The sequence below is a fragment of the Cucumis melo genome, chromosome 8, assembly GCF_025177605.1.
Source record: "Cucumis melo cultivar AY chromosome 8, USDA_Cmelo_AY_1.0, whole genome shotgun sequence".
Lineage (NCBI taxonomy): Eukaryota > Viridiplantae > Streptophyta > Magnoliopsida > Cucurbitales > Cucurbitaceae > Cucumis > Cucumis melo.
Genome location: NC_066864.1, coordinates 4,723,393 through 4,744,905, shown reverse-complemented (window position 1 = coordinate 4,744,905; position 21,513 = coordinate 4,723,393). Strand labels below are relative to the sequence as shown.

At 34.3% G+C, this 21,513-nt stretch overlaps 4 protein-coding genes across 5 annotated transcripts; 2 read left to right on the top strand and 2 right to left on the bottom strand.

Annotated features, from left to right (window-relative positions):
- Window positions 1–1,007: 1,007 nt before the first annotated feature.
- Window positions 1,008–6,056, top strand: LOC103484914 (serine hydroxymethyltransferase, mitochondrial). 2 transcript variants are annotated; one of them, XM_008442287.3, is made up of 16 exons: window positions 1,008–1,306; window positions 1,537–1,587; window positions 1,671–1,757; window positions 2,141–2,262; window positions 2,472–2,548; window positions 2,740–2,864; window positions 3,206–3,298; window positions 3,678–3,770; window positions 3,895–4,092; window positions 4,259–4,363; window positions 4,447–4,512; window positions 4,633–4,710; window positions 4,967–5,078; window positions 5,150–5,260; window positions 5,371–5,538; window positions 5,875–6,056. In XM_008442287.3, the coding sequence occupies exons 1-15, from the start codon at window positions 1,214–1,216 to the stop codon at window positions 5,517–5,519; spliced, it is 1,560 nt and encodes a 519-aa protein (XP_008440509.1). In that variant the 5' UTR covers window positions 1,008–1,213; the 3' UTR covers window positions 5,520–5,538; window positions 5,875–6,056. The 2 variants fall into 2 exon arrangements, with proteins under 2 accessions (XP_008440509.1, XP_050944773.1); XM_051088816.1 differs by lacking the exon at window positions 5,875–6,056 and having other exon boundaries at window positions 1,122–1,306; window positions 5,371–5,544.
- A 1,267-nt stretch (window positions 6,057–7,323) lies between these two features.
- On the top strand, window positions 7,324–8,456 carry LOC103484915 (protein BRICK 1). Its single transcript, XM_008442289.3, has 2 exons — window positions 7,324–7,819; window positions 8,182–8,456. Exons 1-2 carry the CDS (start codon window positions 7,687–7,689, stop codon window positions 8,304–8,306), a joined length of 258 nt encoding a protein of 85 aa, XP_008440511.1. The 5' UTR covers window positions 7,324–7,686; the 3' UTR covers window positions 8,307–8,456.
- Window positions 8,457–9,405: 949 nt separating this feature from the next.
- LOC103484913 (ABC transporter G family member STR2-like) lies at window positions 9,406–13,372 on the bottom strand. Its single transcript, XM_051088815.1, has 4 exons — window positions 12,916–13,372; window positions 11,464–12,842; window positions 10,666–11,372; window positions 9,406–10,547 (listed from the first exon to the last, which is right to left on the bottom strand). The coding sequence occupies exons 2-4, from the start codon at window positions 11,911–11,913 to the stop codon at window positions 9,560–9,562; spliced, it is 2,145 nt and encodes a 714-aa protein (XP_050944772.1). The 5' UTR covers window positions 11,914–12,842; window positions 12,916–13,372; the 3' UTR covers window positions 9,406–9,559.
- A 757-nt stretch (window positions 13,373–14,129) lies between these two features.
- LOC103484912 (probable beta-D-xylosidase 6) lies at window positions 14,130–17,888 on the bottom strand. Its single transcript, XM_008442283.3, has 6 exons — window positions 17,028–17,888; window positions 16,377–16,543; window positions 16,110–16,207; window positions 15,657–16,007; window positions 15,039–15,455; window positions 14,130–14,877 (listed from the first exon to the last, which is right to left on the bottom strand). The coding sequence occupies exons 1-6, from the start codon at window positions 17,739–17,741 to the stop codon at window positions 14,276–14,278; spliced, it is 2,349 nt and encodes a 782-aa protein (XP_008440505.2). The 5' UTR covers window positions 17,742–17,888; the 3' UTR covers window positions 14,130–14,275.
- Window positions 17,889–21,513: the final 3,625 nt, after the last annotated feature.

Below are 21,513 nucleotides of genomic sequence, written 5' to 3'. Positions count from 1 at the left end.
ATATATATATATATATGTTTGCATCATAGTTTGTTAGAATTATTATTGAAGTGGATTTTGTACCAATTGGTTTTTGTTAAACTTTTGGGATTTTACCATTTCGGACTCAAAAGTGCTGGACCTCAACGCCAACTTCGTGGGCCAAAACAATTCGGGCCTCCGCAACAAAGCCCATTAATATTTCAGATAATTTTTTATATATTGTTTTAAATAAATGGAGAAATTATGCATTATACCAAATTTAGGTCCGTTTGATAATATTGGTCTTGTTCCTATTTTATTTTAGTTGGCTCATTGAATTAATTTTAAATTAACATTATTTAAGAGAAATGATTTGAATGAGAAATAGTATTTCAAATTAAATTTTAATAGCATGGGATTAATAAAAGCTATAGTATTATAGTTATTGATTTTACAGTAAGATTTATGTTTTTAATATTTTAATAAATTTTGTACTTTCTTTATTTTTACATAATTAAATTATATTTAAACAAAAAAAATCAATCGAAAATGTTATGAAAAACAACACAAGAAACGAAAAATAAAAAATTGACCATCCCACAAATTACCATTTTTACAAGAAAACGAGAACGTTATCAAATAAAATCTTAACGACGCCCATACAATATTAGTATTTCTATTTCAATACTATAAATTGTTGTTTCGATGTGGAAATAGTGATAATAATAATAATGGTAAAAGTATTTATATTTCTAAAGTGGATGTAACGATTATGTGTTCATTTAGTCAAATTTAAACCACAAACTTTTCGATTAGTATAATGTAATTTAACAATAGTGGTTTAGAGGATGCCGCAATTTCGTTACTACCTTGTGTTGTGTTAATGGACATTTATGAGATGTAAATAAAGGCAACCCTATGAAGAAAAAAATGTAGAAAATTTTGTGGCATAGGTTGAATTTAAAAAGTATAGGGTTTGATATTTGAGAAGATGACTTTTTGTGCCTTTTCTTTATATATAAACATTGGAAAAGAAAATTTATATTTGTGGCTTGGAAATGTTCAACTATGGATGGGATATATGCGGTTAATTTTGAATGCGCGCGGGAGCATACTCATGAAAAATACAAAAATGAAAATATGCATTCTTTTTCTTTTTTTTTTTTCAATAAGAAAACCCCACGAACTCAAATGCTAAAATAAAATGTGCGAGCCTGAGTGGAGTGGATAAAACGAAGCAGATAGGGAGAATATGGCACTGGCAATGGCCATGGCGTTACGTAGGCTTTCTTCTTCCGTTCACAGCCCCCTTCGTCACCTCCATGGCGGCTCTTTCCGTTATCTGGTCTCCTTCTCTTTTCTATTCTTCCCTTTACTTTTTTAATTTTTTTTTCTCTCCGCATAATGCATGCCTGAGCTGCTCGGAGCCATTAACTAACGTCGTTTACCTTGCCTTCTTCTTCTTCGTTTTTCTTTTTACACAATCAAGAAACACATAAGAGATTATCTAGATTGATTACTGTATAATTCTTACTCTCCTTCTTCTAATCCTTAACTGTTTCATTGTTTTCTTAGTCTTCTTTGCCCAACGAAGCTGTTTATGATAAGGAGAGACCGCGCGTTCCGGTAATTTAATCTCTCTATTATTCTTTGATGTATACACGCGCATTTCATGTCTCAAATTATGCTTATGGTTTCATATCTTACAGTGGCCTAAACAATTGAACGATCCGCTCGAGGTAGTTGATCCAGAAATTGCAGACATAATCGAACTCGAAAAGGCCAGGCAATGGAAGGTAGAACAGTTTCACTGTGAAGTTTGTTTTGTATTTTAGTTGACAATACTTATTTTATTTTAATTGCTTGAATCTTTTGGATGCTTATCTGATCATCAATCAACATCGTTCAATTTAAAATTGGTTTGGCTGGGATGAGATAAAAACCCTGTGGTACTCAACTCAATCCAATTGAAGTGTTTTTTTTTTTTTCTTTTCTTTTCTCATGTTTTTCAGTTGACAACTTATTTAAATATTTACGCTCTTGTTATTTTGAGTTCTTGTCTGATAGTTAACCACTTTCCTTAATAGATGGTATTTCCATATATTGTCGAGTCAAATGCTTAATTTCTCTTTGAAGTTCAATCTTTCAATGGAAACCTTAATCTATTTTTCATTTGAAGGGCCTGGAACTCATACCATCTGAGAACTTCACTTCCGTGTCTGTGATGCAAGCAGTTGGATCTGTTATGACTAACAAATATAGTGAAGGTTATCCTGGGGCTAGATACTATGGAGGGAACGAGTACGTGAATGTTTAAGTTTTTTCTTAAAAATTATTTTTTCTTGTTATTTGATGGCCATACCTTAAAGTAGCCAATAAACGTGTAAATAAGTCCTATCGTTTACTGGCCGTGCAACACTGAAGATTTCAGTTTCTTATTATCATCGCCATCATTTTTCTTTAGAAAATTGAATCCTCATCATCATCGTTATTGTTTCTACATTTTGTAGGTACATTGACATGGCCGAATCCTTGTGCCAGAAGCGTGCTCTTGAAGCATTTAGATTGGATCCAGAAAAGTGGGGAGGTATTAAATATAGTTGTCTTGGAATAACGAATGTCTAGAATCACTATATGGCATTTAAATTTTATCCAGTGGGATAAGACAGCCATTGGTTAATGGAGAGAGGTTCATATATTCATTGGTATAGGAATGTTTTAACTGGGGAACTTTCAGTCATTCACAATTTTTTATTGAATATCATGGTTTTGTTGCAGTGAATGTCCAATCTTTATCTGGCTCTCCATCCAATTTTCAAGTTTATACTGCATTGCTAAAACCTCACGATAGAATTATGGCACTTGATCTTCCTCATGGTGGACATCTCTCTCATGGTTACCAGGTGCCTGGCTGTAACTTTTTGAACTCTGTTGATATAAGCCTCTGTATCTTTTTTTTTTTTTTTTAAAAAAAATTATTTTTAATTATCATCATGTTCTATTTCTGTAATATACTTTTCTCATCAATCTCTCGATGTTACTCAACCGGTTTCATTTTAGCCATTCATTTTATAAAAAAATTGTTTTTTAGTGGTTGCTATTTTATGAACAAATATCAATAATATGTTGTAACATTATTCCTCTGCATATTTTACTATTAGAAGTATCCTCTTTAGTAAATCATTTTTTGGGCACTGCTTAACTAATAAGTAACAACTAAACTGTCTTTTGTGTGATTGTGCAGACTGATACCAAAAAGATCTCTGCAGTATCTATTTTTTTTGAGACAATGCCATACAGATTGGATGAGAGCACGGGCTATATTGACTATGACCAGGTATTGTGCAATTTATTCTCACCATTCTTTTATCTTTGTTATATGGTCCCAAGCAAAATCCCAAGTTAAAAAAATTTGAGGAGTCCATTTCAAGCAAACAATATGGTGATCTGGAAAAACTAACAAGTTTCTAGCATTTTTTTTTTGCCATGAAAACCGGTTTCTCTGACTAACTTTTCTTCCTGATCAAAGTTTTATCCAAGTCTTCACTATATCAAGTATTTTTGAATGTTTGACCAGAGTTTAGTAATAGTCTACGCAGTATATGAAAGTGTAGTTTTGAACTTACTGGATTAGTGATATAGTTCCTTTTGGTGTAAATTGAGCAATTAATAAACTTTGAAGTCATGTTACTGATGCATTTAACTACAAATGACAGTTGGAGAGAAGTGCTACTCTTTTCCGACCTAAGTTAATTGTTGCTGGTGCCAGTGCCTATGCACGCCTATATGATTATGCACGTATACGCAAGGTACACTCATTGACCTTCATATGCATTTCAACTGAAGCACTTCAATTCTATCGAATATTGTGGTCTCGATCTCAGGCTACACCTTGGATGGTCCAAGGCTCACATGTGCTAAGCCTTTCCACAGGTCTGTGATAAACAAAAAGCTATAATGTTGGCAGATATGGCACATATCAGTGGATTGGTTGCTGCTGGTGTTATCCCTTCACCATTTGAATATGCTGATGTTGTAACCACCACCACTCACAAGTCACTTCGTGGCCCACGTGGAGCCATGATTTTTTTTAGGAAAGGAGTGAAAGAGATAAACAAACAAGGGCGGGAGGTACTTCTGTTTGGTTTTTTATAAGTGCAAATAGTATCCTTGACCTTCTGTATTCATTATTCTCACTTTAGGATAGATGCATTTTTTACAAAATTTTCTGAATTGAAAATTTAAGGCAATTATATGAAGTTGTAATAATGGCAACATCTCTTGCATCCCCCTGAAGGTGTTATATGACTACGAGGACAAAATCAACCAGGCTGTCTTTCCTGGTCTACAAGGTGGTCCGCACAACCACACAATTACTGGTTTAGCAGTTGCACTGAAACAGGTTCGCTTAATGATATACATGTTTCTCTTATTGATTTTACTAGGAATATGAAAATTTTGCAAAATTTTCATTTATGGATGTAGGCAACAACTCCAGAATACAAAGCCTATCAAGAGCAAGTTCTTAGGAATTGCTCAAATTTTGCACAGGTATCTAATTTTCATTAGATGAACTAAATTGTCACCCAGGACATTTTCATATCAGGTACAAAAGTTTTATTTGACTTGCTTTTGATATTTTGGCTGACCATATTAGAAAAACTAATGCAGTCTCTCGTTGAGAAAGGCTATGAACTTGTATCTGGTGGAACTGAGAATCATCTGGTTCTAGTAAACTTGAAGAATAAGGTAAGAGACGCGCCTTGCTCTTGTTTTGCTATTTAAAGAAACTTTCTTTATTTTTTATTTTCTTATTCGTAGTTCTTTGTGAATTGAAATGCTTAGAGAAACTAATAATCTTCTATTTAGTTTGTGTCGCTTAACAAGATATTTTCTAAACAAGGTTACTTTGTTATATATATTCTGGTTATGAAGTTTCGCTCAAGAAGATGCTCTTAGGAAAAAAAGTGAAAACTTGACTATTATTTTAAATAACTCCGTCCAGGGTATTGATGGTTCAAGAGTTGAAAAGGTGCTGGAATCAGTTCATATCGCTGCCAACAAAAACACTGTTCCTGGAGATGTCTCAGCTATGGTTCCCGGTGGTATCAGGATGGGTAAAATCCTAAATTGAGCCGATATCCATTGTGGTTACCATCAGTTTAGCTAATATCCATTTATCATTCAGGAACTCCGGCTCTTACCTCCAGAGGATTTGTTGAGGAAGATTTCGCTAAGGTAGCAGAGTTCTTTGATGCTGCTGTGAACATAGCCGTAAAGATCAAAGCAGAAACCAAAGGTTCCTAATGCCCCTTTTAATTTAACTTTACGGGTACTTGGCATTTATTTATTTTGGCCAAACCTGGGTCTGTCCCTTCTAAGATAAGATTTATCATCTTGTTTATCCAGGAACAAAATTGAAGGACTTTCTTACCACAATGGAATCAACTCCTTACTTCCAGTCCGAGATCAAAAATCTAAAACACGATGTTGAGGAATATGCAAAGAAATTTCCTACTATTGGTTTTGAAAAGGAAACAATGAAATACAAGAGCTGAGAAAAAAAAAGCCTGCCTGGTAAGATATCATTTTAGAAGACAATTTTTTTTTCTTTCTCATGTATGGTTACTTTGTATAAATAACTTAACTGGATTATTGTTATCTTCTTTGTTGCAAGAAGACTCTTTAAGATTTTACCAAATATATTTATACACACACACACACACACACACATATATATTAAAAAGAACTACCTTTTGTTTTGTTTTAAAGCTGAGTTTCTAACATTACTTTTCAAACTTGGAAACTTAGAGACAAAATGTCGATCACTTTCTTCTAAATAACATAAAGTGAAATCCATATGCTGTAGTTGTAATCGCTCAGTTATAAAATGCTTATATATGTCTGGAACAGGAATGAAGCAGAAAAGAAATGGTGGCCAAGAAACTAAAGGGTCGTGTGTCAAGTTTGTAAGTTTTAATTATTTTATGTGCACAAATTCAGCAGATCATTTTGATTGGGTCTGAGATGTATATATTGCATTTTGAAGTTATCTACGAAAATAAACTGGTTTGGTTCCAGTTATTTCTTTCCCAGTAGTTTGTCATCATTTAGAATATATTTAATCATTTGATCTATCTTTTTTTCTTTTCTTAATCCTATTAAATTAAAATTAACTTGGTTATTATGATCTTACTCTGTATTTGATATAGAAAACAGTTCCGTAATACGACTTCTAGCTCCAGGTTCCACCAAAATAAAACTTAAAAGTAAGTTCTCAAAAAAGGGGAGTCCAATTTTTATTTAGAATAAACAAAACATCCACTAAAATAAACGTAACAGCTACGAACATGATCAATGATGGTAGAGCGGCAGTGGCAGCCTCCACAACAATCGTCAATAGGATATATAAACTGGATGACAAGATGTTTGCATTATTACAACTTCATATAATAGAGAGTTTTAGAAAGTAAACTTTGTAGGTATAACCTATTAATGAACTCATTTATTTTTTATATGACAACTCAATAAATCAACGACTCCTTAATTTTTGAAATGACGCAATTATAAATTTGGATATGTTCTTTTAGTGATAGAATATATAAACTGAATTAAACATAAGATTGATAAAGTTTAAAACTTTCTCCTCCTATCTTTTATAATATTTAAATAAGATAGATCAGTAACAAAAACCCTATAGTTTGTTGAGTTACTATGTTGATTAATTTGGGTTAATATAATTTTCTCCATTAATCCATAGTTTTCATTAAAATAAGAAGTTTAAACGTTTAAAATGGTCAGGTTAAGAAGATTAAGTTTATACACTTTATATTTAAAGATCTTGATGTCAAAATAAATATAGATGATAGATTAATCATCGAAAAGCACTTTAAAATAAAACCACAAAGTCATATATTTTCTTTTCTTTTCTTTCTTTCAAAGTTTAAGAAAATAATTAATAGGCAAGTAAAGATCGAAGATAATTATATGTTAGATTGTTAGTTATCCTAAATGTCCCAATACCCTTTCTCAATGTAGTCTTCAATCTTTAGAGGCTTTAAATTTCATATTGTATAAATCTACTTTTTTTAACAAGTCATTATTATCTCTAAATATAATAAATGAAGGAATGGTAAAAAAAAAAAAGGACAAAAATTGACAAGATATTTATGATATCAAATTATCTTTTGTATGTTTGGAAAAAAGACTGATAATGAATATAAACATGCAAAACTTTATGATTTTGTTGATGTTTGTATTCTGAAAATTTTAACGAGTTTATTGTGATGAGCAATTGAATAAGTTACCAAGGTTTAGAAACAGTACATATAGATAAAAGAAAAAAGAAAAGGAAAGGTTGAAATAGTAATACGCAGTTTCTATTTTGTTAAAATTAGTAAAAACTACAAGCAATATTTAATAAGTTTAGAATCTAAAGTCATGAAATTGAAAGATTAAAGAAGAAGGAATTACTTTTGAAGAAAAGAAAAAAAGAAAAAAAGGAAAAATCAAATCCAGTTTTGATCGGAGAGAGATATTTGTGTGTGCAGCTGCATAATATAGTTTGGTGAAAATGGTAACCACAATGAACTCGCTTTCGGGTGGTGGTTTGTTTATGGTTATGCTATATTGAAATTTAGAGCTCAAACCTTGCCTTCCCCTTCAACACCGATTTCAACCCATCTTCTTATTTGAGTTCGCGCCATACAGAAAGATCTCTTTCTCATGGCTAGAGCTGGAGGAATTACCAACGCTGTAAACGTAGGGATAGCGGTTCAAGCTGATTGGGAGAATCGCGAATTCATCTCTCATATTTCCATCAATGTCCGTCGTCTCTTTGATTTCCTCGTCCATTTCGGTACTCGTCCCTTTTTCTCGCTCTCTCTCATCGATTCTTAGATCTCTTCTATTATTAGAAATTTCCTCATGTATTTAACTTGTTATAATTAGTTACCTTTTTTAATCCAAAACTTTTGATATTTTCTTTATGATCTTGATAATTGAATCCCATCTCTTATTCTGGATTTCTATCATTGTTTTATCTTCTGGGAATTGATTAACCGAGCACCCATTTGCCCTATGATTTTTCAATCTCCGGCGATGGTTTTCCTGTAAGATTTTTTTTTTCAATTTTGAAGTCAGTATTGCTGTATATTTTACTTGTTCGGCTACTAATCGTAGGAATATTCGGGTTTCTAATTAATGTCCTTGTTTCATTAGAGGCAACAACAAAAAGCAAGTTGGCATCTTTGAACGAGAAACTTGATACCCTGGAGAGGCGGCTTGAAATGCTTGAAGTGCAAGTCAGTACTGCATCTGCTAACTCATCTCTTTTTACCACTTAATGTTTACTTTACCTTGTATAAAGAGACATAGCTCCCTGTTATAGTTTTTGTCTTGTTTTCACTAGTGTAAACGAAATATGAGGATCTTGTGTAATGATTATGTGTACACATTGATGGTAAAGTCATATCTGTCTAGTGCTTTTATACTGATCTTCTTGAATTCTAATTCATGTTCTGTGCTTCAAGGAATATACACAATTAGGATCATTTTTGTTTCCTTGACTCAACTAGCAAGTTGTTAAATGACACGAGTCTTTGGTGAAGGTTGTTGAAAATACCCCTGGAAGTTCTTTGGGTCATCTTGTCCTTAAATTACCTCCACTCTTCATCAGTCCGTCCACCATAGCACTCAATTTTGATCAAATAATTGTTTTAGCCTTTTCTATTGCATTTCCCTCAGCTAATTGATTGATCAAATAGTTGCTCTTGGGCCTTTTTTTATTGCATTTTTCTTAGCCCCTTAATATTATTCCTGTGTTCTCTATATATTTGATTCTTTAAATATGCAAACATAGCAAATGTTATTTTGTTGCTATGTTTTTTTTGGTCGTCTTTGAACTTTTGGCGGATGCTCCAAATTCTTAGTAATCATAAATGAGCAGCTGTGACACGGGCGAAGACTCCACCAAGGTAATGTAGATATTAACTGGTAGGCCATGAAAACGTAAACCTGAGGCATGACAAATAAGTGACTTCTATGCAAAATACCAATGAAGGAGTTCTTCGGAATTTAGGTTTTTTCAAATATTTGATCATCTCCAATGTTGAAATTGATTTGTTTGCCTGCTTTATTATAGGATATGATTTTTCGATAACAATGCATTTAATTCATCCAAAATTGAGTTAAAGAGAACCGAAAACCAGGATGAAAGAGAGGATGAACGAACAGGACCTAGAGAGGAGGGTGAGCTGCCAGGAATTATTATTCAGCGAGAGAATTTAGAATTGGAATATGGATATGAAGGTGACCCTGCATCATTTGAGAATGAATCTCCTAGGATATTATGGCTATGGACACAGTTTATTATAGCTCTTGAATTTGTTTTTGTCCAAATTCAAGAACTTCGTTGCTGTTATTTTAACTTCGGTTTCTCCAAGGAAATTGAAAGTCATCTTTTACTGCAGTTTCACTGATGTAAGTAGAACTTGGTTTTCCAATACAAGAAAAAAAGAGGGAAAATGAAAGCAAATTTCACTCTGAATTAAATCAGCAATCTAATATAAGAACTAAGTGTATGACCATATTTGGTTCTTCACTTCCTCTGGTTCTTGGATGCAAAACGAAGAATTAGGTAGAATAGAATCCTATAAAGCACGGCCCAAGCAAACATCACAGCCACATTTTCCCACTTTTTATCTGAATCGGTACTGATGTGAAGACTTTCCAATATGTTGATACCAGAAATATCAGTTCCATTTGATTGCTTCCCGAATGAAATGGGAGTTTGATACTCATTCATCAACAGCCCTTCATATGGATATGTCATCGTGGAAATCTTGTTCATCCACTTCCAGTATGGAGGAATGTCGTGGCTGTTTAAGAAGTACCCACAAAACAAGAAAAAGAGGGCAGTGAAAGCAATCACAGCTGCATAACCCAAGATATAGTTTGGTACTACTGAGCTAATGAATACAACGAATGAGTTTGTTGAAAGCAGGGACATGTAGAGGACTATCAGAAAGTATATGAAAGATCCCCGAAGTTTCAAAGCAAACCAAACTATCAAAGCATAAACCAGAGCTTGCAGGCCAAGAAAAGGCAGGTGAGTAATCAAACCAGCTATGGTGTAAGATGATGCTCTGTAGGCATTGTGGGAAGTTTCACGGATGAAAATGAAACGTTCTTGTATGAACGCTGGGACAGCATCATTGGAAGAGAAAAAGAAGAGACAGACGGTAAAGATGAAGAAGCTGAGACGGTCTGTAATTCCTTGGGTATTCTCTTTAGGTTTCAAGAACATTGTAGCCATCATAAATCCCATCACTGTCAGGACCATCAACCTTGAGAGGAACAGCTCGGGTGTTCGTGAGATGTTCTTGAAATTTCTACGCATAAGAATCCAGGTCTCAGAGAAGAACGAGTTTGGAATCCTTTTTCCCAGGTTATTATGGATGGGAACAGATTTTGAACCGATATTTGAAGTCAGGTAGTCATTTTCATTCACTGTGTAATCACTGCTATGAGGTGTTGGTGTGCCATTAAGAACATCAAATGAATATGCATAAGAGGCCGAAGAATTACTGCAAATCAAGTAAAACTGAAGATTATAGTTCTGAATTCGGCTTTGATGCTGTATTAAATGGATGTTAATAGTAAAATAGTAATTAAATGCAACTCTTAAAAATTGGTTTGAAGTACCTCATTTGATTACGATTTTTTGTTCCGTCTTGTTGTCTTTGTGTCAGCCTCGATGCCTGCATAACCACACTATTACTCGCACTCCATGATCTTGATGTATTATAAGGGCTTCTCAAACTATGGTTAAAATCGTTTAAAGCGCGAGAATTAGTTTGCAAATGGAGTCGTTTTCCAGTTACAAAGTTGCCAGACTGAGAGGATGAAACCGGCGAGGATTGTATAGTAGATAGTGAAATCTCTTCATCAGTCAAGTGGGGTGGATTTGTTCCTGTTCTAGCAAACTCGGCTAGTGCCTCCACTCCAAATTCAGACTGATCATATGCTCGAATAACATCCATTAGATATTCAATTGGACTTTCTCCTTGAGGCACTTTTCGTCCCATTACAGTGAGATGGTGATTAACATCCTTTGGTGGTCCTTGAAACATAAGCTGTCCTCGAGCAAGAATGATGAGATGGTCTAAGAATGATAGGATTCGTGATGATGGCTGGTGGATTGTAAGGACCACCGTGCTGCCAGTGCGAGCTATGTTATGAACCTTTTCAATGACACTATAAGCACTGGTTGAGTCTAGTCCTGAAGTTGGCTCATCAAGGAAGAGCAATGATGGCCCATGGATGATGTCCACCCCAATCGATACTCTTCTTCGTTCGCCGCCAGACACCCCTCTTGTTCCTTCATCTCCAATATAGGTGTTTCGAGCTGACTGCAATACAACAACCAACCATTGATTTCATTTGTTAGATCTTGAAATATAGCAAGTACATTAAAAGGAAAAAAGCTAATGATCTGCTTACAGATAAGCCAAGTTGCTCAATCATGTTTTCCGCTCGTTGCATTTTTTCGTTCGTTGGAATTGGACCAAGCCGAAAGTCTGCTGCAAACATCAGAGTCTCATATACAGTGAGCTTTGGGAAGAGCCTGTCATCTTGCATGATATATGCAGAAGTTTTTTTAATCAAGCTTGGGCTCATTTCCATGCCATCTAAAGAAACACTGCCCTTCAGGCTTCCACTTGCAATTCTTCCTGCTAGACCATCCAAAAAGGTAGATTTTCCAGCCCCACTGGGACCTAATACTGCAGTGATACTTCCTTTTGGTGCATACCCCGAAATCCTGTGCAACAAATCTACTTCTTGCTTCACCAGTTTCCCTTCATGTTCCTTGTCTTTTAACACAGTATAAGTAAGGTCAAAAAACTCAAGCCCACCATTAAACTTTGTCCGGTAACCACCACCATTGGCCATCTCTCCTGGTTAGTGTAGCAAGCTTTATAGAGAAAGAAAATTAAAACACCATGCGGAAAGGGAGTTGAGAGACTTCCGGTTCGTTTTGTTTTTCCTTCTTTTGGGGGTCTCCCAATTTTTTGGCTGTAGGAGGCCGAAGAGGAGTTAAATGGAAACAATTCAGCTTAGAATTGGAGCAAAATCCTAAGTTATCAAATTCCATTCTTTGAAGAATCCGTACTAGATTGTATGGATCGCAAAGAACTAGAAACTTTCTTGTTTTCTTCATCCAATTTTGGCTTATGCCTAGCGTTTGTGTTTTTAGCACACCAGCCCTCTGCTGTTTTTCATTCTAGTCCTTGTTAGGATTAACATTCCGACGACAGTTGGATTTGGAGTTTTGCCATTTCGACGTCTCGCTTCTTTCATCAGTGTCGTAAGAACCTGGATATTTATTTGATCCACAGTGTCATCCATTGTTGGATTGCGCATTTTTATATTTTCGAGCTGAGTTTTGTTGGAGATAGGAATCATAATCATCGATGATGCCTTCTTGACTTATGTTTAGATGTTGATTTGTATTGGATCTAAATTATTCTCCACGCTGTAGATAAGGCCAACATGGCAACACCAAGATGACATATTACAAATGTTACCATTATTTACTTCCTATTTTTGATAAGTTATCATAATTTACTTGATTTGACAAAAACAATAGTTCAGAAGTAAATCAAGATAAAGAATGTAAACTTTCGTATGATTCTTGAAAACCTCCAACATTATTATATAAAGTTGTTACATCTAGTCCTACATACACTAAATTTATGCCTTACATAATGATAAAATTTGAAACAAAACAGAGTAAGGTTAGCTAGTAGGCAAACAGACACCATGGATCACAGCACCAGCAGCATTGGTCAACAAGACAGCAGCAGCACAGGGCAGCAAGACTGAGAAATAAGATAGAGAGAAAACATTAGGTTGTTATAAACATTAGGTTGGGATTTAGATGATTGGAATTACCAAGCCTCCAGGCATCCGGGTCCCTGGGGAGGAGCCGCTGCATATTGTGGTGGCGCTACCACTGGAGGCGGCGGCGGTCCCTGATAGTAACCTTCACCGTAGTAAGGATAAGCGTACTTGCCTTGGCTCATCTTTTACTTCATGCAGATCAAAACCCAGAGCAGATTTTATGTGATATTAGCATTTCGATTGAATTAGAAAGAGAGTTTTTATGGTTGTTTGTTGTTGCCAACGTGGCTTAGCAGATTGAAGTGTTGATGACAAGTAGCCATTTTTGCCGAATCCAGAATAAACGTGTGAGTTATCCATAGCCGAGCGGTGATGAAGGAAAGTAAGTTTAATGTTTGTTTTGAGTTTTAACCCAACAATGGAACTGCCGAACTGGAGACCGCATTTTAGGGTTTGGTTTTAAATTTTTAATTTTGGTCTCTAATTATTTATTAGACATATACGACTAAGGGGTAAGTGAATACGAGAATTTTTTAATTCTTGGTTGTTTTTTTTTTCCCTTTGTTTGAAATCAATTTTTTTTCGTTTAATAAATACTCGGCTCAATAAATTTTTGTTTATGTTCAAATTTTATTAAACACATCGTTTAAAGTTTTGTGTCTTATTAAATACAAAATTTGATTTTATGTTTATAAATTTGTTAACCAAATCTTGGATTGGATATCGAATATCTATTAAACTAAAATAATAAAGGATAAAACAAACAAATAAATAATTATCCTTATATACTTGGTTAAAACTTTAAGGGGCCGTTTGGGGAAAGGGTTAGGTTATGATAAACCTAGTTAAGATAAACCTAGAATTATAATAAGATGTGTTTGGGGGAATGATTATAGAGAAAGTGTTATGATAAGATGTGTTTGGGGGAAGGGTTATGGATGAAATGTTATGATAATGTTGTGAAGAAGGATTGAGGAAAAGTTGAAGAAGGGTTAAGAAGTGTTGAACAAGGGTTGGGGAAGGGTTAAGGAGTTAAAACTAGGGTTACATAACCCTTCTCCCAAACGGGGGTTGGATTACATAACCCTGACCCCCATAATCCAACCCTTCCCCCAAACGTCCCATAAAACTTTGTTACTAATTCGCGAGTTTAATGAAAAATTTTCAATTAGGGTTATAGTTTAGGGTTTTTATTTATTTGATTCGTTTTTAGTCTTTTCATGTAGACTCAAATATTAAAAGTTTCAATTCAAGACCATGTAAACTATACTTAAATATAAAACTTCATTAAAAATAACAATGTTTTGTTAATACTTCCTCAAATCAACTGCGAATTTTTAAGTTGAGGTATATTTTAATTTAACACGAGCATATACTTTAAGATGTGTTGATTTCACATATATATACACACTTACAAGACCTGGATTGAAATTACATGCTCTAAATCTCCCAAGCTTATTATATGATCACCAAGAGGAATAACTCTTTTTCCATATTCATCTGCCAAACTAACATGGTTACAAGGATCCACCATTATGCTGCTTTCAGCCGATTGATTTCTCTTCACATACAAGCGATCAAAGCCAATCAGCTGCCGCTGAGGGGTGCCCGTCAAGACCTTTGGAAACTCAGAGAACATCATCACTACATGGCTTCCATCAAACTCACCAACGTTACTAACTGATAACTTAACTTCAAATCTCAGCAAATCACATGATTCTACTTCCTCTACTTCCATATAACTCATATTCACTCCATCTCCTACTTGAGGTATTATTCTTCTCCTAGACATCTCAATTTTCCCCAAAAGACTCAACTTCTTTGGTGCTGATAACAACCTATACTTGAAACTTGTGTAACTCAAGCCTTCCCCGAATCCGTAGACTCTATCTCCGGTGTAAAATCGATATGTTCTTCCGGGGTAACCACGAGATGGGTTGGGTCTCATGTGCATATCGTTCATAGGAACGTTGGTGAATGATTGTGGATACCATGTTACGGGTAACCTTCCACCTGAGATTTAGTTTAAAACAATATAAAATACACAAACTGGAAACGAAAACTAATTTTATATATATGTTAGACTAATGTGCTTTCTACTAATAATGAGTTGTAGTGAGTAAGAGCATACATAGTTCAGAGAATAAGACGCTAATTATTGTGAGGATGCAAACCTGGGTTGTAGTCTCCAAATATGACTTCAGCCAGAGCCTTCCCACCAGCTTCGCCAGGATTCCCAATCCAAAGAATACTTGCAACTCTTGAGTCTTTCTTAGCAAAAGATATATCAAGCGGTCCTCCGCCAATGAGTACAAGAATGATCGGTTTCTTACTCACGGATGCCACGGAAGATACAAGGTCCATTTGTCTACCAGGTAGTAAAAGACTAACTCGGTCTAGATCTTCAGTTTCTTGAGATGCATCAAGTCCAGCCACTACAATGACAAAATCAGCTTTTTTGGCTATAAGAATTGCTTTGTCAAATCCGCTATCCGATGCACATGGCACATCAAGGCAGCCAGATGCAAAAAATATAGTCTCTGCATACTCTTGAAATCCCTCAACAAGGCTCATTGGGCTGCAGGGAACTCCTGATCAACGAAATGAATTTTCTGACTATCATTAGCTCACCAGGATGAGTGATTACATAAAGAACAAAGGAAGCAGATTCTAAGTTCAGCTGCCCATTAATGAAACCTTGGCGTGGTTAGAAACTCAAGTACCAGAACTATGCAACCGACAAAAGTAGAATCAAACTAAAACATAAATAAAGACCAACAAGAAAATCCCACCTGCATAACCTCCAAGCAATTTGCTTGAATCATTAGCCAAAGATCCAATAACAGTTAACGAAGAAATGGCATTCTTATCCAACGGAAGAAATCTGTTTTCATTCTTCAACAGCACAATTCCTTGCCTTGCAGCTTCAAGAGCCAGAGTTTTGTGTTGTGCGGTGCAAACATTTTGTGCTCCCAGCTCCCCAAACATCCCCTCCCTTGGATTCCCATCAAAGAATCCAAGACGGGCTTGAACCGAAAATAGATTAATGAGAGCACTATCCAACTCTTCTTCTTTCACCTTCCCTTGATCAATCGCGGATTTTGTACTCCGAAGCATGAATGTACCACAGTTAATATCCAATCCTACAAGCAGTTAAACATTTTATCATCACTTCTTAGAGTAAAGAAAACACCCCAAACTGAATGACACTAGAGGTAGCTGATCCGTAGCAGGCATAACAATACCTGCTTTTAGAACATCAGCTACAGCATCCTCAGGGGTGTCGGTGTACTTTTGATATTCATAAACTGTTGCTACTGCATCACAGTCTGAGGTGATGTACCTGTATTTGGTTGACACAAGTAAAAAAAACTCCAACCTAAAACAGCATATTAACTTGTTTCTATATGACAAAAGTGATAGTTGTTCAAACTTTCATATCTAGGACATCCCTTACTCTACAAATCTTAAACTTTTACTTAATGCAATAACTAATAAAGGGAAGTGCTTACCCTTTCAATCCCCAATCATTTCGAGCTTTCTTCAGGAGATCGGGATTTGCACATGCAGGCACCCCATTAACCGCATTGTAAGAACACATCAAGCAGCTAGCCTTTCCTTGTTGAATACAGCTTCGAAAAGGTGGCTGATACGTATCCCCGAGATCTTGCTCAGTTACCTACTAAAACGAGAACCGATAAGCTAAAACGATAGCGAAGCTCAGAGTAAGAAAATTTCTTTGGATTTCAAGGAAAAAAAAAAGAAGAAAGAAACAACTTTGCTGACAATTGTTTGTTTGGTCAGAAAAGTCTGAAGTTTTGAAATGAATGGAAAGACAATCTACTTCCATTAAATGATTTATTAGATAGACGAAAACAGAGTATCTTGAAAACAATTCAAAATTCAGAAGAACTCCGTGGGGGGCCATTGAACAGCTGGAGAAAGCGCGGGCTCGCAATTGAGATGATCAGACTAAGGCCTTCTTTGAATTGTGTTTACAATTGATTAAAAGAGAACTTAGAAAAATTAATTCAACAGGCCTATCGTAAAGCAGTTGAGATCATAGTAGGTAGTTTCAAATCTTGGACAGGTACTTGAATGAACTAAGCTAAAAATTGGGTGATATGATAGTGATACATAGCGAGAAAGAAAGTAAATCTTACCACAGAATCGAAGGTATACCTAGAGAAATTATTCCATTTCTCCAAATCGTAAGCAGTGAAATGCTTGCAACAAGCAGAGACCATTAAACTTCCCATCCCATTATCTTCTTCCAATACCCCGTTTCGAATTTCATGTTCTTTCATCCAATTCCCGCTCTGAAGACCTCTCACAAACTGAATCGAATAAGCCGAAGCGACCATGGGATCTTCACCCGGAGTCTCCTGGCCTCTTCCCCATCTGGGGTCCCTAAAAATGTTAATATTAGGGGCCCAAATTGTTAACCCACATTGCCCAACATTGAACATTGCTCTAGCCTCGACTGCGATCGCCGACCCAATTAAGAACCAGAGAGTTCTATTAAACGATGCAGCCGTGACGATGACTTGCGGGAAGATAGTGGCCGAAGTTATGGGGCCGTTGAAGGACACGCCAGGGCCGTTGGTGGCTATGCCATGTAGACCCTCCGACCACCACTGGTAGGAAGGAATACCCAAACGAGGAATGCTAGAGGCATTGTTTGAGAGCTGTTGGATCTTTTCATCGAGAGTGAGCAATGAGACTAAGGACTGAGCTCTGGCTGTGAAGGAGAGGGATTTATTGCAGAAGGGATAAGATTGATGGAGAGATGGATTACATGGAAACTGGAAGTCTGAGGATGAATTGCACAACTGGATCAAGAAGAAGAAGAAGAAGAAGTAGAAGATTGATTTCATTTGGAGATGGAAGAAGATGAGAGAACTGAATCGAAGATGGTTTGGTATGTTTCATAAATGACGAATTTTGGTGATCAACAATTGGTATGTAGTTGTAGCAGAATTGGAGTTCAGTATCCATAAAAGATGACCAATTGGGTATATCTGAAAAGTGTGGATAATTCTATTCCTTTTCTACCTAAATCACAACTTTTCAAGCTTAAACATTTTTAATCAATTTTAGAACCATTTCATTCCAATCATTAAACTTTGAAATAAATTGTTCTCTTACATAATTTACAACATTTTTTACGTATGAATTCGTGTGGTAATTCAAGTACACAAATTGAGTCTGTAAATTCAATATTTTTTGAGTTAACAACTTAATTTTTTATATGATTGAAAAATATCGTACATAATTATTTTGTAGTTTTCCCAAAAAGATTAACCTACATAAATGGAATGGAATAACATGGGATATCATTTAGGGATAAAACTTGATAACAGTTGACATGTATTGGTCAACTAAACAAACAAAATATGTTTATGCTTAGCTACTCATTGGGCCACGAACCCACGAATGGGCCGAATATTTTGGACTCAATATTTGAGAGCTGCTCCAGCCCCAACCAACCCTCCAACAGAATCCAAAAAAAAAAAAAGCAAATAGCACCATTTTGAAGATAAATTAAAAATATTACACAATCATTAAATACTTATAAAAATAACAAACGTTCATCTGTGAAAACGTTGATCCGTGACTATCACTGATAGATTATAGATGATAATTTCTATCAATAATATCAACTAATAGTACATTTTTCAAATTAAAAAAAAAAAAACGAAACATTTGAAATAGTGGACTTTTTTAGCATTCTTTTTACATTACAAATATTTTGTTATTATATATTATTTTAAATGTCATTTATGCAACTTAAACGTGAAAAAAAATAGGTCCATAAACCAAAAGAAACAGAAGAAATACAATACTTTTTGAGAAAAAGGATGGTGTAGTACTCCCATCGACGATGGCTGTCAATCAAATTTCGTTGATTAAATATTAAGGTCAAAGACGTCATTCTATCTAATTCAAAGAAGAAAGATAAAAATCAATTACATTTCGATTTTGATGTGATCTAAATTAGCATACAAAAAACGAATAAGAGGGGGTGGTGGTGGTGGTGGTGGTAATACAACTATTTATATAATTCATAATTTTGTCTCTTGTTTGGGATAGACACCACCCAATCAATCCTCCCTTCTTAATTTGAATCTCACACTTCTTCAAATAAAACACTAAGTATCTAATATAACAAAAATAAAAACAACCACTAACTACATCTTTAACCTCACAAAAAAAGAAAAAAGAAAAAAGAAAAAAGAAAAAAAAGAGAATCCATCATATGATATTCTATTTTTAAGTTTGTAAGTTTAATCACACATCTTTGTAATATTTGTACTATTTTAAATTGACTAAAAAAATGCTTTTTAGAAATCTCATTTTAAATTAAGTAATTTGAGTGATTAATAAATATTCTAATTTTCTTTAAAATGGTTTTTCTAATTAAACACTTGAAAAGTAAATTACAAATACAACATAACTTAAGTGTTAGTCCACTAAAGCAAATAGCAAACAAGTAAGTTAATATTACTTGCAAATCAAGTTTACATTTTCTACTTCTATTCTAAATTTTTAAATGAGGATGATTTAAATTATTAAAAATGGTATCCAACAAAAATCGTACTCGTAAATGAGCAGATAGTTAAATATAAACTTTCTTCATTATCTTGTTGGTGTGTGTGTGATTGCCAAAGATTCCTTTAGTGTTTTTTTTTTTTTTTTTACCACTTTTCTTTTTCCTTTAAACAAAATATAGGAAATTGTAAAAGCAAAAAGATGCGATTTCTTTTAATTACTAAATTCCATATACCGATGCCCCTTCTGCAATAATTGAACAAAAAGGGATTTTTTGTCAATTTTGTTAATGCGTATAAATAGTATACTACACACCCAAATGAGTATTCTAACTCAATTATCATCGTACGTCTTCAAATTTGTGAATCCAAGCTTGTTGAGTTTATACGAGGTAAGGTCCAAATCTTAAAAAAGTCTTAAAATCAACGTGAATCTTTGGATCAATCCATATTCTTAAACTAATCATTGTAATAAATATTACCAAGAGGATAACAATCGAATTGAGCTTACTAATTCAACTTTAACAAAAATTTAGAAGTTGGGGTGTGATTAAGTAAGAATATCGTAGATTTGAATGTTGAAATGGACTTTATAGAATTCATTAGAGTCGTAAGGTAAGTAGAGGCTAAAGAAAGTGAGTTTGGGTGTCTGAAAGGCCGGCCGGCCGGCCGGCGGAGCACTAAATTAATGTTGTAGGAAAAGAACAACACAAACTCAAGGAATCCGCGGAGTAAATTAATGAAAGTAATTAATTAATGACAATAAATTATTAACTGCAGAGATTAATTTTAAAATTACCAATAAATGTGAAACGAATTATAATAAAATTAAATGTCAAGTGTGTGTGTATGTATATATAGAAACTATGTCTCACTCTAAGGCACAGAAGCATAAAAAGGGTCAAACAAGATGCCAAGAATGAAATCATAATAAAATACAAAACCAGCTGTAAAATTTAATCATTTAATGTGGTGTTCTACTCTATGAAAAAAGACACACTGTGACGAACTTGTTTGGATCTCAATCTTCAACTACACAATTATATGTTATTTAGGATTTTTTTTTTCTTGGTTTATTATATTTTGAAAAAGTTGACTACTAGTGGTTCAGCTCTCGTTTTCATATAACAATTAAAGAAAAATCAATTCAGAGGTTCTGATGATGATGATGATGATGTGTAGCATTCAAAATATAAATCATATATAATTTTCAGAGCTTGTCCACATTTATATTTTTTTCAACCAGTTGAAAGTTAAGTTGAAATCTTTTTATTTTCATTATTATTCACATATAAAGAAGAAGTCTGTACCAATCACACAAGACTGTGAGAGTGTATATAGATGAGCCAAATATATACATATCTCTATATATATGATCTTCTCAAGAACAATCTGACAGTTCTGTCTTAAGAAAGAACTGTTTTTTTCCCAGAGTTATGATGAAGCTACACAAAAGTTGAAACCTACACTATTCCAGTACAAGAAACAATTGTTGCACCCACAACTTCATGTCTTTTTTTTAATTTCAATCAAAATTTTCAAATAATTTGTCACTATGTATAGCTGATATATTTCTTTTTCTTTTCTTTTCTTTTCTTTTTTTTTTTTTTTTTTTTTTTTTTTTTTTTTTTTGTTTGGACAAGGTTACGTTTTGATGGAATATTTGATCTGGAAGTTGATAATGCATGCTGCTGCTAAATTAATATCAATTCAGTCATGTTCATTTTGACTAGGAATAAAATATAGGTTAGAATTAAGTATGAAGAAATATGGATCTGTGAAGAAAAGTAGAAGAGAAAAACAGAAGAATATAGTTCAAATCGTTGAATTATACCAATATATATCGGGTATGATAGTTGATAATTAGTATATGTTTCTTTAAGACAGGTTCTCTCTGTCAACTTTCATATATTCTCCTCAACTCAAATACATTTTTAACTTGATTTTAATTTCTATTTTATCCTTTAAAATAAGATTTCTTTTATTCTAATCAAATCTATCTTTTTTATCGTTCCTTCTAAGAAATGAAATCGTATAGTAAAATTTTAGATTCTATCAAAGATAGGCATTGATAAACTTTTATTACTGTCTATCAACG

Excerpts from the sequence above, each read along its gene's own strand:
- LOC103484914 (XM_008442287.3), top strand. The coding sequence starts at position 1,214 with ATGGCACTGGCAATGGCCATGGCGTTACGTAGGCTTTCTTCTTCCGTT. Across the intron at positions 1,307-1,536 it reads GCGGCTCTTTCCGTTATCTG|TCTTCTTTGCCCAACGAAGC; the intron begins GTCTCCTTCTCT and ends TTGTTTTCTTAG. Across the intron at positions 1,758-2,140 it reads AAAAGGCCAGGCAATGGAAG|GGCCTGGAACTCATACCATC; the intron begins GTAGAACAGTTT and ends TTTCATTTGAAG.
- LOC103484915 (XM_008442289.3), top strand. The coding sequence starts at position 7,687 with ATGGCTAGAGCTGGAGGAATTACCAACGCTGTAAACGTAGGGATAGCG. Across the intron at positions 7,820-8,181 it reads TGATTTCCTCGTCCATTTCG|AGGCAACAACAAAAAGCAAG; the intron begins GTACTCGTCCCT and ends TTGTTTCATTAG.
- LOC103484913 (XM_051088815.1), bottom strand. The coding sequence starts at position 11,913 with ATGGCCAATGGTGGTGGTTACCGGACAAAGTTTAATGGTGGGCTTGAG. Across the intron at positions 11,373-11,463 it reads TTGAGCAACTTGGCTTATCT|TCAGCTCGAAACACCTATAT; the intron begins GTAAGCAGATCA and ends GTTGTATTGCAG. Across the intron at positions 10,548-10,665 it reads AAAAATCGTAATCAAATGAG|TAATTCTTCGGCCTCTTATG; the intron begins GTACTTCAAACC and ends CTTGATTTGCAG.
- LOC103484912 (XM_008442283.3), bottom strand. The coding sequence starts at position 17,741 with ATGAAATCAATCTTCTACTTCTTCTTCTTCTTCTTCTTGATCCAGTTG. Across the intron at positions 16,008-16,109 it reads AGCTGATGTTCTAAAAGCAG|GATTGGATATTAACTGTGGT; the intron begins GTATTGTTATGC and ends AACTGCTTGTAG. Across the intron at positions 15,456-15,656 it reads ATTGCTTGGAGGTTATGCAG|GAGTTCCCTGCAGCCCAATG; the intron begins GTGGGATTTTCT and ends TTCGTTGATCAG.